Source organism: Oncorhynchus nerka, unplaced genomic scaffold, assembly GCF_034236695.1.
Source record: "Oncorhynchus nerka isolate Pitt River unplaced genomic scaffold, Oner_Uvic_2.0 unplaced_scaffold_1654, whole genome shotgun sequence".
In the NCBI taxonomy this organism is placed as follows: Eukaryota; Metazoa; Chordata; class Actinopteri; order Salmoniformes; family Salmonidae; genus Oncorhynchus; species Oncorhynchus nerka.
Window position 1 is genome coordinate 30,001 of NW_027039664.1, and position 15,000 is coordinate 45,000.

Consider the following 15,000-nt stretch of genomic DNA (forward strand, 5'->3'; position numbering starts at 1 on the left):
CAGCTGGAAGCAACATGTTTGGATGGAGCAGTCCTCAATGCCAGTGATTGGCTGATGCTGCAACAGCTTGGCTATAATTGGGTCTAGGCAGGGGAAAGAGGCGGGATATATCTACTGATGGATGAATGCTGCATGATATTGGAGAGGGACAGGGATAGGTAGTAGCACAATGTTAGTGTCATGAATCATGTGACTAAGCGCATCACAATGTCAGAGGAAGCTGTTATGATTTTGATAGGTGTAGCCTAGTGGTTAGAGTGTAGAGGCGGCAGGTAGCCTAGTGGTTAGAGTGTAGAGGCGGCAGGTAGCCTAGTGGTTAGAGTGTAGAGGCGGCAGGTAGCCTAGTGGTTAGAGTGTAGGGACGGCAGGTAGCCTAGTGGTTAGAGTGTAGAGGCGGCAGGTAGCCTAGTGGTTAGAGTGTAGAGGAGGCAGGTAGACTAGTGGTTAGAGTGTAGAGGAGGCAGGTAGCCTAGTGGTTAGAGTGTAGGGACGGCAGGTAGCCTAGTGGTTAGAGTGTAGAGGCGGCAGGTAGCCTAGTGGTTAGAGTATAGGGACGGCAGGTAGCCTAGTTCAAATCCCAGAGCTGACAAGGTACAAATCTGTCGTTCTTCCCCTGAACAGGCAGTTAACCCACTGTTCCTAGGCCGTCATTGAAAATAAGAATTTGTTCTTAACTGACTTTCCTAGTTAAATAAAGGTACAAAAAAAAATGGACAGGGTTTTCCATATTAGACAAGTTCAGTAGCGCTTGGTCCCATACAGCAGGGCATCAGAAAATCAACTTGGATATCTTTACTGTAATAAAGAAAGACATGAAATAATTGTTTTAATTAAAAAAGCATTAGCTAGTCACATGAAATGTCTGAACACAGACTCCAACACAGAATCTGATTATGACATCATAACCCAGAATCTGATCATGGAGTTCCCCACCCCCCCAAAACAGCCGTGGATGGTTTAATCCTCCCTGTGGGGGATTAGGGGATTGGGGCCTCATGGGGGTGTAGGAGACTTAAAGCCCCACTAATACAGTAGTCCTAGAGAGATGTGTTGGGTCTAGCTGCAGCATTTAACCACTAATACCTTTCTTATTCTATTGTACGATATTATAACACTGGCTCTACTGCTTAAGGTCCATAGAGACAACCTGTAGCAGTTGTAAGGATAAGCAGGTCCAAGAAGACTTGGTAGTCTTAGGGATTGGACCTCAGTCCCCAAGACAGCCACCAACTGCCCTAGCCAGCTGTAGAGCCAAATACTGGATTTGATTAGTATCCCCATTAACTGAGGCCTTGACGACAGCTAGTATTCCTAAGGATTGGCTCAGTCAACCTGCCACCAACTGGGTAAGCAGCCCACTCTGTCCCGATTGAAATAATGAACATCCAGGTACATCCCTTGGACAGGATACTAGTCTATCTCTAGGCCTTACCCCATATCCATCCCCTTAGTGTCAAGTAGAGACCTAACCCCATATCCATCCCCTTAGTGCCAAGTAGAGACCTTACCCCATATCCATCTCCTTAGTGCCAAGTAGAGACCTTAACCATCCCCTTAGTGCCAAGTAGAGACCTTAACCATCCCCTTAGTGCCAAGTAGAGACCTAACCCCATATCCATCCCCTTAGTGTCAAGTAGAGACCTTAACCATCCCCGTAGTGCCAAGTAGAGACCGTACCCCATATCCATCCCCTTAGTGCCAAGTAGAGACCTAACCCCATATCCATCCCCTTAGTGTCAAGTAGAGACCTTAACCATCCCCGTAGTGCCAAGTAGAGAGACCATATCCATCCCCTTAGTGCCAAGTAGAGACCTAACCCCATATCCATCCCCTTAGTGTCAAGTAGAGACCTTAACCATCCCCGTAGTGCCAAGTAAAGACCTAACCCCATATCCATCACATTAGTGCCAAGTAGAGACCTTACCCCATATCCATCCCCTTAGTGTCAAGTAGAGACCTTAACATTTTTAAAAAGGGGGGGATCCTTAAAGAGTATCCATCCTTTTCACTTGTCTGACCGCTTGCATGATGACACTTGTCTGACCGCTTGCATGATGACACTTGTCTGACCGCTTGCATGATGACACTTGTCTGACCGCTTGCATGATGACACTTGTCTGACCGCTTGCATGATGACACTTGTCTGACCGCTTGCATGATGACCAGTTTCTCACACGACTGGCCTATCTGGGTGATGTTTTTTCTCGCCTGAATTATCTAAATCTAGGATTACAGGGACTCTCCGCAATGATTAAGTTGGAGCTCTTCTCTGTCTGCATTAACAAGGACAACACACAGGTTGGAGCTCTTCTCTGTCTGCATTAACAAGGACAACACACAGGTTGGAGCTCTTCTCTGTCTGCATTAACAAGGACAACACACAGGTTGGAGCTCTTCTCTGTCTGCATTAACAAGGACAACACACAGGTTGGAGCTCTTCTCTGTCTGCATTAACAAGGACAACACACAGGTTGGAGCTCTTCTCTGTCTGCATTAACAAGAACAACACACAGGTCTTTCCATCATTGTATGATTTTTTTGTGTGCAAATGAACTCAAGCTTACGGACATTGTCAAATGTGATATAGTGAAGCACCTGAGTGGATTGGGTGCGTAATTACGCAGGTACTTTCCCGAAACGGATGACACAAACAACTGGATTCGTTATCCCTTTCATGCCCTGCCTCCAGTCCACTTACCAATATCTGAACAAGAGAGCTTCATCGAAATTGCAACAAGCGGTTCTGTGAAAATTTAATTTAATCAGAAGCCACTGCCAGATTTTTGGATTGGGCTGCCGCTCAGAGTATCCTGCCTTGGCAAATCGCACTAAGATACTGATGGCCTTTGCAACCACGTACCTATGTGGATTCTCGGCCCTCACTAGCATAAAAACTAAATACAGTCACAGACTGTGTGTGGGAAATGATTTAAGACAGACTCTCTCCAATACAACCCAACATTGCAGAGTTATGTGCATCCTTTCAACCACACCCTTCTCATTAACCTGTGGTGAGTTATTCTCAATTTTAGATGAACAAATAGGGTTTTATATGTAAGATGGTTAAATAAAGAGCGAAATGAATGATTATTCTTATATTCTTATTTGTGCCCTGGTCCTGTAAGAGCTCTTTGTCACTTCCCACGAGCCGGATTGTGACAAAAACTCACACTCATTCTTATGTTTAATAAATGTATTGTATAGTGTGTGTGTGGCAGGCTTACAATGATGGCAAGAAACAACATTTGAGATTGCGCTGACCCTGGGGCTAGAGGGGGTACAGCTGACCCTGGGGCTAGAGGGGGTACAGCTGACCCTGGTGCTAGAGGGGGTACAGCTGACCCTGGGGCTAGAGGGGGTACAGCTGACCCTGGGGCTAGAGGGGGTACAGGTGACCCTGGTGCTAGAGGGGGTACAGCTGACCCTGGGGCTAGAGGGGGTACAGCTGACCCTGGTGCTAGAGGGGGTACAGCTGACCCTGGGGCTAGAGGTGGTACAGCTGACCCTGGGGCTAGAGGGGGTACAGATGACCCTGGGGCTAGAGGGGGTACAGCTGACCCTGGGGCTAGAGGGGGTACAGCTGACCCTGGGGCTAGAGGGGGTACAGCTGACCCTGGGGCTAGAGGGGGTACAGCTGACCCTGGGGCTAGAGGTGGTACAGCTGACCCTGGGGCTAGAGGGGGTACAGCTGACCCTGGGGCTAGAAGGGGTACAGATGACCCTGGGGCTAGAGGGGGTACAGCTGACCCTGGGGCTAGAGGTGGTACAGCTGACCCTGGGGCTAGAGGGGGTACAGATGACCCTGGGGCTAGAGGGGGTACAGCTGACCCTGGGGCTAGAGGTGGTACAGCTGACCCTGGGGCTAGAGGGGGTACAGATGACCCTGGGGCTAGAGGGGGTACAGCTGACCCTGGTTGTCACGCCCTGACCATAGTTTGCTTTGTATGTTTATAGGTTTTGTTTGGTCAGGGTGTCATCTGAGTGGGCATTCTATGTTGGATGTCTAGTTTGTCTGTTTCTGTGTTTGGCCTGATATGGTTCTCAATCAGAGGCAGGTGTTAGTCGTTGTCTCTGATTGGGAACCATATTTAGGTAGCCTGTTTTGTCATTGTGGGTGATTGTCTATGTTAGTTGCTTGTGTCAACACAGTTTTTATAGCTTCACGGTCGTTTTTTGTTTTGTATTCAGTGTTCAGTGTTTTCTTTAATTAAAATATCATCATGAACACATACCACGCTTCATTTTGGTTCGCTTCTTACGGCGATCATGACCCTGGTGCTAGAGGGGATACACAGCTGGAGGTTGAATGTTTGGGAACCACTGTAGTAAATCACTCCATTCTTGTGGGCCGGCTAAGGACTATTGGTGTCTCTAAGGAGTATTGATGTCTCTGAGAGATCTTTGGCCTGGTTAACCTGCTAACTACCTCAAAGAGTGCAGTGTATAAAGTCAGTGTTGTGGTGTCTCTACGTAGTGTTGTGGTGTCTCTATGTAGTGTTGTGGTGTCTCTACGTAGTGGTGTGGTGTCTCTACGTAGTGGTGTGGTGTCTCTACGTAGTGGTGTGGTGTCTCTCTGTAGTGTTGTGGTGTCTCTACGTAGTGGTGTGGTGTCTCTACGTAGTGGTGTGGTGTCTCTCTGTAGTGTTGTGGTGTCTCTATGTAGTGTTGTGGTGTCTCTATGTAGTGTTGTGGTGTCTCTACGTAGTGGTGTGGTGTCTCTACGTAGTGGTGTGGTGTCTCTACGTAGTGATTTGGTGTCTCTATGTAGTGTTGTGGTGTCTCTACGTAGTGTTGTGGTGTTTCTATCTAGTGTTGTGGTGTCTCTATGTAGTGTTGTGATGTCTCTCTGTAGTGCTGTGGTGTCTCTCTGTAGTGCTGTGGTGTCTCTCTGTAGTGTTGTGGTGTCTCTCTTGTCGTGATGTGTGTTATGTCCTGTATTTTAATTTAATTTGTTTTTAATCCCAGCCCCGTCCCCATAGGAGGCCTTACGCCTTTTGGTAGGCCGTCATTGTAAAGAATTTGTTCTTAACTGACTTGCTTAGTTAAGTAAAGATGAAATAAAAAAATATGTAAATAAAATGTTAGACAGTTTCTCCTGGCCCATAGACTACTTTCAGGGCTAGGAACCATCTAACATCAAGATGTTACATCATGCACCTTTCCCTAACGTGAAACAACGTTGTAGTGACCCCTGACCTACCCAACGGACCTATCTCCTGACTAGTCCTACCCAACGGCCCTATCTCTTGACTAGTCCTACCCAACGGCCCTATCGCCTGACTAGTCCTACCCAACGGCCCTATCTCCTGACTAGTCCTACCCAACGGACCTATCTCCTGACTAGTCCTACCCAACGGACCTATCTCCTGACTAGTCCTACCCAACGGCCCTATCTCCTGACTAGTCCTACCCAACGGCCCTATCTCCTGACTAGTCCTACCCAACGGACCTATCTCCTGACTAGTCCTACCCAACGGACCAATCTCCTGACTAGTCCTACCCAACAGACCAATCTCCTGACTAGTCCTACCCAACGGCCCTATCTCCTGACTAGTCTTACCCAACGGCCCTATCTCCTGACTAGTCCTACCCAACGGCCCTATCTCCTGACTAGTCCTACCCAACGGCCCTATCTCCTGAATAGTCATACCCAACGGCCCTATCTCCTGACTAGTCCTACCCAACGGCCCTATCTCCTGACTAGTCCTACCCAACGGCCCTATCTCCTGACTAGTCCTACCCAACGGCCCTATCTCCTGACTAGTCCTACCCAACGGCCCTATCTCCTGACTAGTCCTACCCAACGGCCCTATCTCCTTACTAGTCCTACCCAACGGCCCTATCTCCTGACTAGTCCTACCCAACGGCCCTATCTCCTGACTAGTCCTACCCAACGGCCCTATCTCCTGACTAGTCCTACCCAACGGCCCTATCTCCTGACTAGTCCTACCCAACGGCCCTATCTCCTGACTAGTCCTACCCAACGGACCTATCTCCTGACTAGTCCTACCCAACGGCCCTATCTCCTGACTAGTCCTACCCAACGGACCTATCTCCTGACTAGTCCTACCCAACGGCCCTATCTCCTGACTAGTCCTACCCAACGGCCCTATCTCCTGACTAGTCCTACCCAACGGCCCTATCTCCTGACTAGTCCTACCCAACGGCCCTATCTCCTGACTAGTCCTACCCAACGGCCCTATCTCCTGACTAGTCCTACCCAACGGCCCTATCTCCTGACTAGTCCTACCCAACGGACCTATCTCCTGACTAGTCCTACCCAACAGCCCTATCTCCTGACTAGTCCTACCCAACGGCCCTATCTCCTGACTAGTCCTACCCAACGGACCTATCTCCTGACTAGTTCTACCCAACGGACCTATCTCCTGACTAGTCCTACCCAACGGACCTATCTCCTGACTAGTCCTACCCAACGGCCCTATCTCCTGACTAGTCCTACCCAACGGCCCTATCTCCTGACTAGTCCTACCCAACGGACCTATCTCCTGACTAGTCCTACCCAACGGACCTATCTCCTGACTAGTCCTACCCAACGGACCTATCTCCTGACTAGTCCTACCCAACGGCCCTATCTCCTGACTAGTCCTATCCAACGGACCTATCTCCTGACTAGTCCTACCCAACGGCCCTATCTCCTGACTAGTCCTACCCAACGGACCTATCTCCTGACTAGTTCTACCCAACGGACCTATCTCCTGACTAGTCCTACCCAACGGACCTATCTCCTGACTAGTCCTACCCAACGGACCTATCTCCTGACTAGTCCTACCCAACGGACCTATCTCCTGACTAGTCCTACCCAACGGCCCTATCTCCTGACTAGTCCTACCCAACGGCCCTATCTCCTGACTAGTCCTACCCAACGGCCCTATCTCCTGACTAGTCCTACCCAACGGACCTATCTCCTGACTAGTTCTACCCAACGGACCTATCTCCTGACTAGTCCTACCCAACGGACCTATCTTAACTTTCATCTGGTGTGACTACACATAGTTTCACTACAGACTTTAGATGGAAGATAAATGAACCATCTGTATCTGGAAACTTCTACTGACTTCTCTTCTGAAGCAAGGCGGCAAAGATGTGGGGGCTTGTTGGGTTATTTAGGAGACAAAGTCAGTCAGTCAGAAAACAGGAATGTGAGATTACAGATAAAAGGCTCAAGAGTCGCTGATCGTCCTGCTTCACTCTCTCCCGTCAGATTGAGGAATGAGGAGGGTCACAAAATACTGGTTACTCTCCAAAAATTCCCAGGTCACGTCAGTGTTAATGGAAGCCTCTCCTGTTCGGGCCGGTAGCCGACATGCTCAGGCCGGTAGCCGACATGCTCAGGCCGGTAGCCGACATGCTCAGGTCGGTAGCCGACATGTTTGATACACAGCCAAGAAAAGAAAAGGCCCAGCACCCTTTAAGTTAATTGGTTCAGGAGATTGGAGGTCATGGTCTGGAAGCCGTGTTAGTGATGTCACACGGGGAAAAAAGGGGAGGGGCAGAGACGGTTGATGTTGCTGTTATTGTTTAGTAATGGCCATGGGTTCACACACACACACACACACACACACACACACACACACACACACACACACACACACACACACACACAATGGTGTGACTAGAGGGGGGAGGGGGAGGCAGGCTGAGACACGCTCATGCTGCTCTCACACACACACACACACACACACACACACACACACACACACACACACACACACAATGGTGTGACTAGAGGGGGGAGGCAGGCTGAGACACGCTCATGCTGCTCGCGCGCACACACACACACACACACACACACACACACACACACACACACGCACACACACACACACACACACACACACACACACACACACACACACACACACACACACACACACACACACAAGCACTAGCACACACAGAGAGAGAGAGCAGGTACAGGTGCAGGCTGGCTCAGCTCAGTACCTGGGGGGTGACAGTGGAGAGGGAGGGGCTGTCTGAGATGTATTTGGCTACCTGAAGAGCCTCTATCCTCAGAGCAGCTAGAACCAGTTCCTCCTGAGACGCAGGTAAGAGAGAGGAAGGGGTGGAGGAGAGGGGGAGAGGGAGGGAGGAAGAGAGAGGAAGGGGTGGAGGAGAGGGGTAGAGGGAGAGGGAGGGAGGAAGAGAGAGGAAGGGGTGGAGGAGAGGGGTAGAGGGAGAGGGAGGGAGGAAGAGAGAGGAAGGGGTGGAGGAGAGGGGTAGAGGGAGAGGGAGGGAGGAAGAGAGAAGGGGGTTGGGAGGAGGTGGGAGGGGGGGTGTTGCGGGAGGGTGGAGGAAAGGGGCAGGGGGGAGACATACAGAACCAGAGGTTGAGTTACACACACCTAGGCTACTTACTTCTCACTTATAGTACCCACTCTCACCTACAGTACCCACATTCTCACCTACAGTACCCACACTCACCTACAGTACCCACACTCACCTACAGTACCCACACTCACCTACAGTACCCACATTCTCACCTACAGTACCCACATTCTCACCTACAGTACCCACTCTCACCTACAGTACCCACACTCTCACCTACAGTACCCACACTCTCACCTACAGTACCCACACGCTCACCTACAGTACCCACACTCTCACCTATAGTACCCACTCTCACCTACAGTACCCACATTCTCACCTACAGTACCCACACTCACCTACAGTACCCACTCTCACCTACAGTACCCACATTCTCACCTACAGTACCCACACTCACCTACAGTACCCACTCTCACCTACAGTACCCACATTCTCACCTACAGTACCCACTCTCACCTACAGTACCCACACTCTCACCTACAGTACCCACACTCTCAACTACAGTTCCCACTCTCACCTACAGTACCCACATTCTCACCTACAGTACCCACACTCTCACCTACAGTACCCACACTCTCACCTACAGTACCCACACTCTCACCTACAGTACCCACACTCTCACCTACAGTACCCACTCTCACCTACAGTTCCCACACTCACCTACAGTACCCACATTCTCACCTACAGTACCCACTCTCACCTATAGTACCCACTCTCACCTACAGTACCCACTCTCACCTACAGTACCCACTCGCAACTACAGTACCCACATTCTCACCTACAGTACCCACACTCACCTACAGTACCCACTCTCACCTACAGTACCCACATTCTCACCTACAGTACCCACTCTCACCTACAGTACCCACATTCTCAACTACAGTACCCACTCTCAACTACAGTACCCACACTCTCATCTACAGTACCCACTCTCACGTACAGTACCCACATTCTCACCTACAGTACCCACTCTCACCTACAGTACCCACATTCTCACCTACAGTACCCACTCTCACCTACAGTAACCAAACTCTCACCTACAGTACCCACACTCTCAACTACAGTACCCACACTCTCACCTACAGTACCCACACTCTCACCTACAATACCCACACTCACCTACAGTACCCACACTCTCACCTACAGTACCCACACTCTCACCTACAGTACCCACACTCACCTACAGTACCCACTCTCACCTACAGTGCCCATTCTCACCTACAGTACCCACTCTCAACTACAGTACCCACTCTCACCTACAGTACCCACACTCTCACCTACAGTACCCACATTCTCACCTACAGTACCCACACTCTCACCTACAGTACCCACACTCTCACCTACAGTACCCACATTCTCACCTACAGTACCCACACTCACCTACAGTACCCACTCTCACCTACAGTACCCACATTCTCACCTACAGTACCCACTCTCACCTACAGTACCCACATTCTCACCTCCAGTAACCATACTCTCACCTACAGTACCCACACTCTCACCTACAGTACCCACATTCTCACCTACAGTACCCACATTCTCACCTACAGTACCCACTCTCAACTACAGTACCCACACTCTCACCTACAGTACCCACACTCACCTACAGTACCCACTCTCACCTACAGTACCCACATTCTCACCTACAGTACCCACTCTCACCTACAGTACCCACATTCTCACCTCCAGTAACCATACTCTCACCTACAGTACCCACACTCTCACCTACAGTACCCACATTCTCACCTACAGTACCCACATTCTCACCTACAGTACCCACTCTCAACTACAGTACCCACTCTCAACTACAGTACCCACACTCTCACCTACAGTACCCACATTCTCACCTACAGTACCCACTCTCACCTACAGTACCCACTCTCAACTACAGTACCCACACTCTCACCTACAGTACCCACTCTCACCTACAGTACCCACACTCTCACCTACAGTACCCACACTCTCACCTACAGTACTCACACTCTCACTTACAGTACCCACTCTCAACTACAGTACCTACTCTCACACCTTATGACTCGATGATTTATCAATAACAACAGATTAGACAACAGACTGGACAACAGACTAGGCAACAGACTCAACAACAGACTCGACAACAGACTAGACAACAGACTAGACAACAGACTACACAACAGACTACACAACAGACTAGACGACAGACTAGACAACATATTAGAAAAAAGACTAGACAACAGACTAGACAACAGACTAGACAACATATTTTTAAACAGACTAGGCAACTGGCGGACAACAGACTAGACAACAGACTAGACAACAGACTAGACAACAGACTAGATAGACAACAGACTAGACGACAGAATAGACGACAGACTAGACAACAGACTAGACAACAGACTAGACAACAGACTAGACAACAGACTAGACAACAGACTAGACAACAGACTAGATAGACAACAGACTAGACAACAGACTAGACAACAGACTAGACAACAGACTAGACAACAGACTAGATAGACAACAGACTAGACAACAGACTAGACAGCAGACTAGATAGACAACAGACTAGACAACAGACTAGACAACAGACTAGACAACAGACTCGACAACAGACTAGACAACAGACTAGACAACAGACTACACAACAGACTAGACAACAGACTACACCACAGACTAGACAACAGACTAGACAACATATTAGAAAAAAGACTAGACAACAGACTAGACAACAGACTAGACAACATATTTTTAAACAGACTAGGCAACTGGCGGGACAACAGACTAGACAACAGACTAGACAACAGACTAGACAACAGACTAGATAGACAACAGACTAGACGACAGAATAGACGACAGACTAGACAACAGACTAGACAACAGACTAGACAACAGACTAGACAACAGACTAGATAGACAACAGACTAGACAACAGACTAGACAACAGACTAGATAGACAACAGACTAGACAACAGACTAGACAACAGACTAGACAACAGACTAGACAACTGACTAGACAGCAGACTAGATAGACAACAGACTAGACAACAGACTAGACAGCAGACTGGACAGCAGACTAGACAGCAGACTAGACAACAGACTAGACAACAGACTAGACAGCAGACAAGACAGCAGACTAGATAGACAACAGCCTAGACAACAGACTAGACAACAGACTAGACAACAGACTAGACAGCAGACTAGATAGACAACAGACTAGACAACAGACTAGACAACAGACTAGACAACAGAGTAGACAACTGACTAGACAACAGACTAGACAACAGACTAGACAACAGACTACACAACAGACTACACAACAGACTAGACGACAGACTAGACAACATATTAGAAAAAAGACTAGACAACAGACTAGACAACAGACTAGACAACATATTTTTAAACAGACTAGGCAACTGGCGGACAACAGACTAGACAACAGACTAGACAACAGACTAGACAACAGACTAGATAGACAACAGACTAGACGACAGAATAGACGACAGACTAGACAACAGACTAGACAACAGACTAGACAACAGACTAGACAACAGACTAGACAACAGACTAGACAACAGACTAGACAACAGACTAGATAGACAACAGACTAGACAACAGACTAGACAACAGACTAGACAACAGACTAGACAACAGACTAGATAGACAACAGACTAGACAACAGACTAGACAGCAGACTAGATAGACAACAGACTAGACAACAGACTAGACAACAGACTAGACAACAGACTCGACAACAGACTAGACAACAGACTAGACAACAGACTACACAACAGACTAGACAACAGACTACACCACAGACTAGACAACAGACTAGACAACATATTAGAAAAAAGACTAGACAACAGACTAGACAACAGACTAGACAACATATTTTTAAACAGACTAGGCAACTGGCGGGACAACAGACTAGACAACAGACTAGACAACAGACTAGACAACAGACTAGATAGACAACAGACTAGACGACAGAATAGACGACAGACTAGACAACAGACTAGACAACAGACTAGACAACAGACTAGACAACAGACTAGATAGACAACAGACTAGACAACAGACTAGACAACAGACTAGACAACAGACTAGATAGACAACAGACTAGACAACAGACTAGACAACAGACTAGACAACAGACTAGACAACTGACTAGACAGCAGACTAGATAGACAACAGACTAGACAACAGACTAGACAGCAGACTGGACAGCAGACTAGACAGCAGACTAGACAACAGACTAGACAACAGACTAGACAGCAGACAAGACAGCAGACTAGATAGACAACAGACTAGACAACAGACTAGACAACAGACTAGACAACAGACTAGACAGCAGACTAGATAGACAACAGACTAGACAACAGACTAGACAACAGACTAGACAACAGAGTAGACAACTGACTAGACAACAGACTAGACGAGACAATAGACGAGACAATAGACTAGATAGACAACAGACTAGACAACAGACTAGACAACAGAGTAGACAACTGACTAGACAACACACTAGACAACACACTAGACAACAGACTAGACAACTGACTAGACAACACACTAGACAACACACTAGACAACAGACTAGACAACAGACTAGACAACAGACTAGACAACAGACTAGACAACAGACTAGACAACATATTTTTAAACAGACTAGACAACTGGCGCGACAACAGACTAGACAACAGACTAGACAACAGACTAGACAGCAGACTAGACAACAGACTAGACAACAGACTAGACAACTGACTAGACAACTGACTAGACAACTGACTAGACAACAGACTACACTACAGACTAGACAACAGACTACACAACAGACTAGACAACAGACTACACTACAGACTAGACAACAGACTAGTCAACATATTAGAAAAAAGACTAGACAACAGACTAGACAACAGACTAGACAACAGACTACACAACAGACTAGACAACAGACTAGACAACAGACTAGACAACTGGCGGGACAACAGACTAGACAGCTGACTAGACAGCAGACTAGATAGACAACAGACTAGACAACAGACTAGACAACAGACTAGACAACAGACTAGATAGACAACAGACTAGACAACAGACTAGACAGCAGACTAGATAGACAACAGACTAGACAACAGACTAGACAACAGACTAGACAACAGACTCGACAACAGACTAGACAACAGACTAGACAACAGACTACACAACAGACTAGACAACAGACTACACCACAGACTAGACAACAGACTAGACAACATATTAGAAAAAAGACTAGACAACAGACTAGACAACAGACTAGACAACATATTTTTAAACAGACTAGGCAACTGGCGGACAACAGACTAGACAACAGACTAGACAACAGACTAGACAACAGACTAGATAGACAACAGACTAGACGACAGAATAGACGACAGACTAGACAACAGACTAGACAACAGACTAGACAACAGACTAGACAACAGACTAGATAGACAACAGACTAGACAACAGACTAGACAACAGACTAGACAACAGACTAGATAGACAACAGACTAGACAACAGACTAGACAACAGACTAGACAACAGACTAGACAACAGACTAGATAGACAACAGACTAGACAACAGACTAGACAGCAGACTAGATAGACAACAGACTAGACAACAGACTAGACAACAGACTAGACAACAGACTCGACAACAGACTAGACAACAGACTAGACAACAGACTACACAACAGACTAGACAACAGACTACACCACAGACTAGACAACAGACTAGACAACATATTAGAAAAAAGACTAGACAACAGACTAGACAACAGACTAGACAACATATTTTTAAACAGACTAGGCAACTGGCGGGACAACAGACTAGACAACAGACTAGACAACAGACTAGACAACAGACTAGATAGACAACAGACTAGACGACAGAATAGACGACAGACTAGACAACAGACTAGACAACAGACTAGACAACAGACTAGATAGACAACAGACTAGACAACAGACTAGACAACAGACTAGACAACAGACTAGATAGACAACAGACTAGACAACAGACTAGACAACAGACTAGACAACAGACTAGACAACTGACTAGACAGCAGACTAGATAGACAACAGACTAGACAACAGACTAGACAGCAGACTGGACAGCAGACTAGACAGCAGACTAGACAACAGACTAGACAACAGACTAGACAGCAGACAAGACAGCAGACTAGATAGACAACAGACTAGACAACAGACTAGACAACAGACTAGACAACAGACTAGACAGCAGACTAGATAGACAACAGACTAGACAACAGACTAGACAACAGACTAGACAACAGAGTAGACAACTGACTAGACAACAGACTAGACGAGACAATAGACGAGACAATAGACTAGATAGACAACAGACTAGACAACAGACTAGACAACAGAGTAGACAACTGACTAGACAACACACTAGACAACACACTAGACAACAGACTAGACAACTGACTAGACAACACACTAGACAACACACTAGACAACAGACTAGACAACAGACTAGACAACAGACTAGACAACAGACTAGACAACAGACTAGACAACATATTTTTAAACAGACTAGACAACTGGCGCGACAACAGACTAGACAACAGACTAGACAACAGACTAGACAACTGACTAGACAACTGACTAGACAACTGACTAGACAACAGACT

General features: G+C 47.4%; 1 protein-coding gene across 6 annotated transcripts in view; it reads right to left on the reverse strand.

The window, feature by feature from the left end:
- Nucleotides 1-15,000, reverse strand: part of tacc2 (transforming, acidic coiled-coil containing protein 2) — a 71,410-nt gene that overhangs the window by 18,421 nt on the left and 37,989 nt on the right. For 4 of the 6 annotated variants that reach the window (XM_065015150.1, XM_065015148.1, XM_065015147.1 and 1 more), the window contains exon 11: nucleotides 7,963-8,055. The exons of the other annotated variants lie outside the window; for them this stretch is intronic. In XM_065015150.1, coding sequence (XP_064871222.1) covers nucleotides 7,963-8,055 — 93 coding nt within the window. The remainder of the gene's footprint in view (nucleotides 1-7,962; nucleotides 8,056-15,000) is intronic. 6 annotated transcript variants of the gene reach the window in all.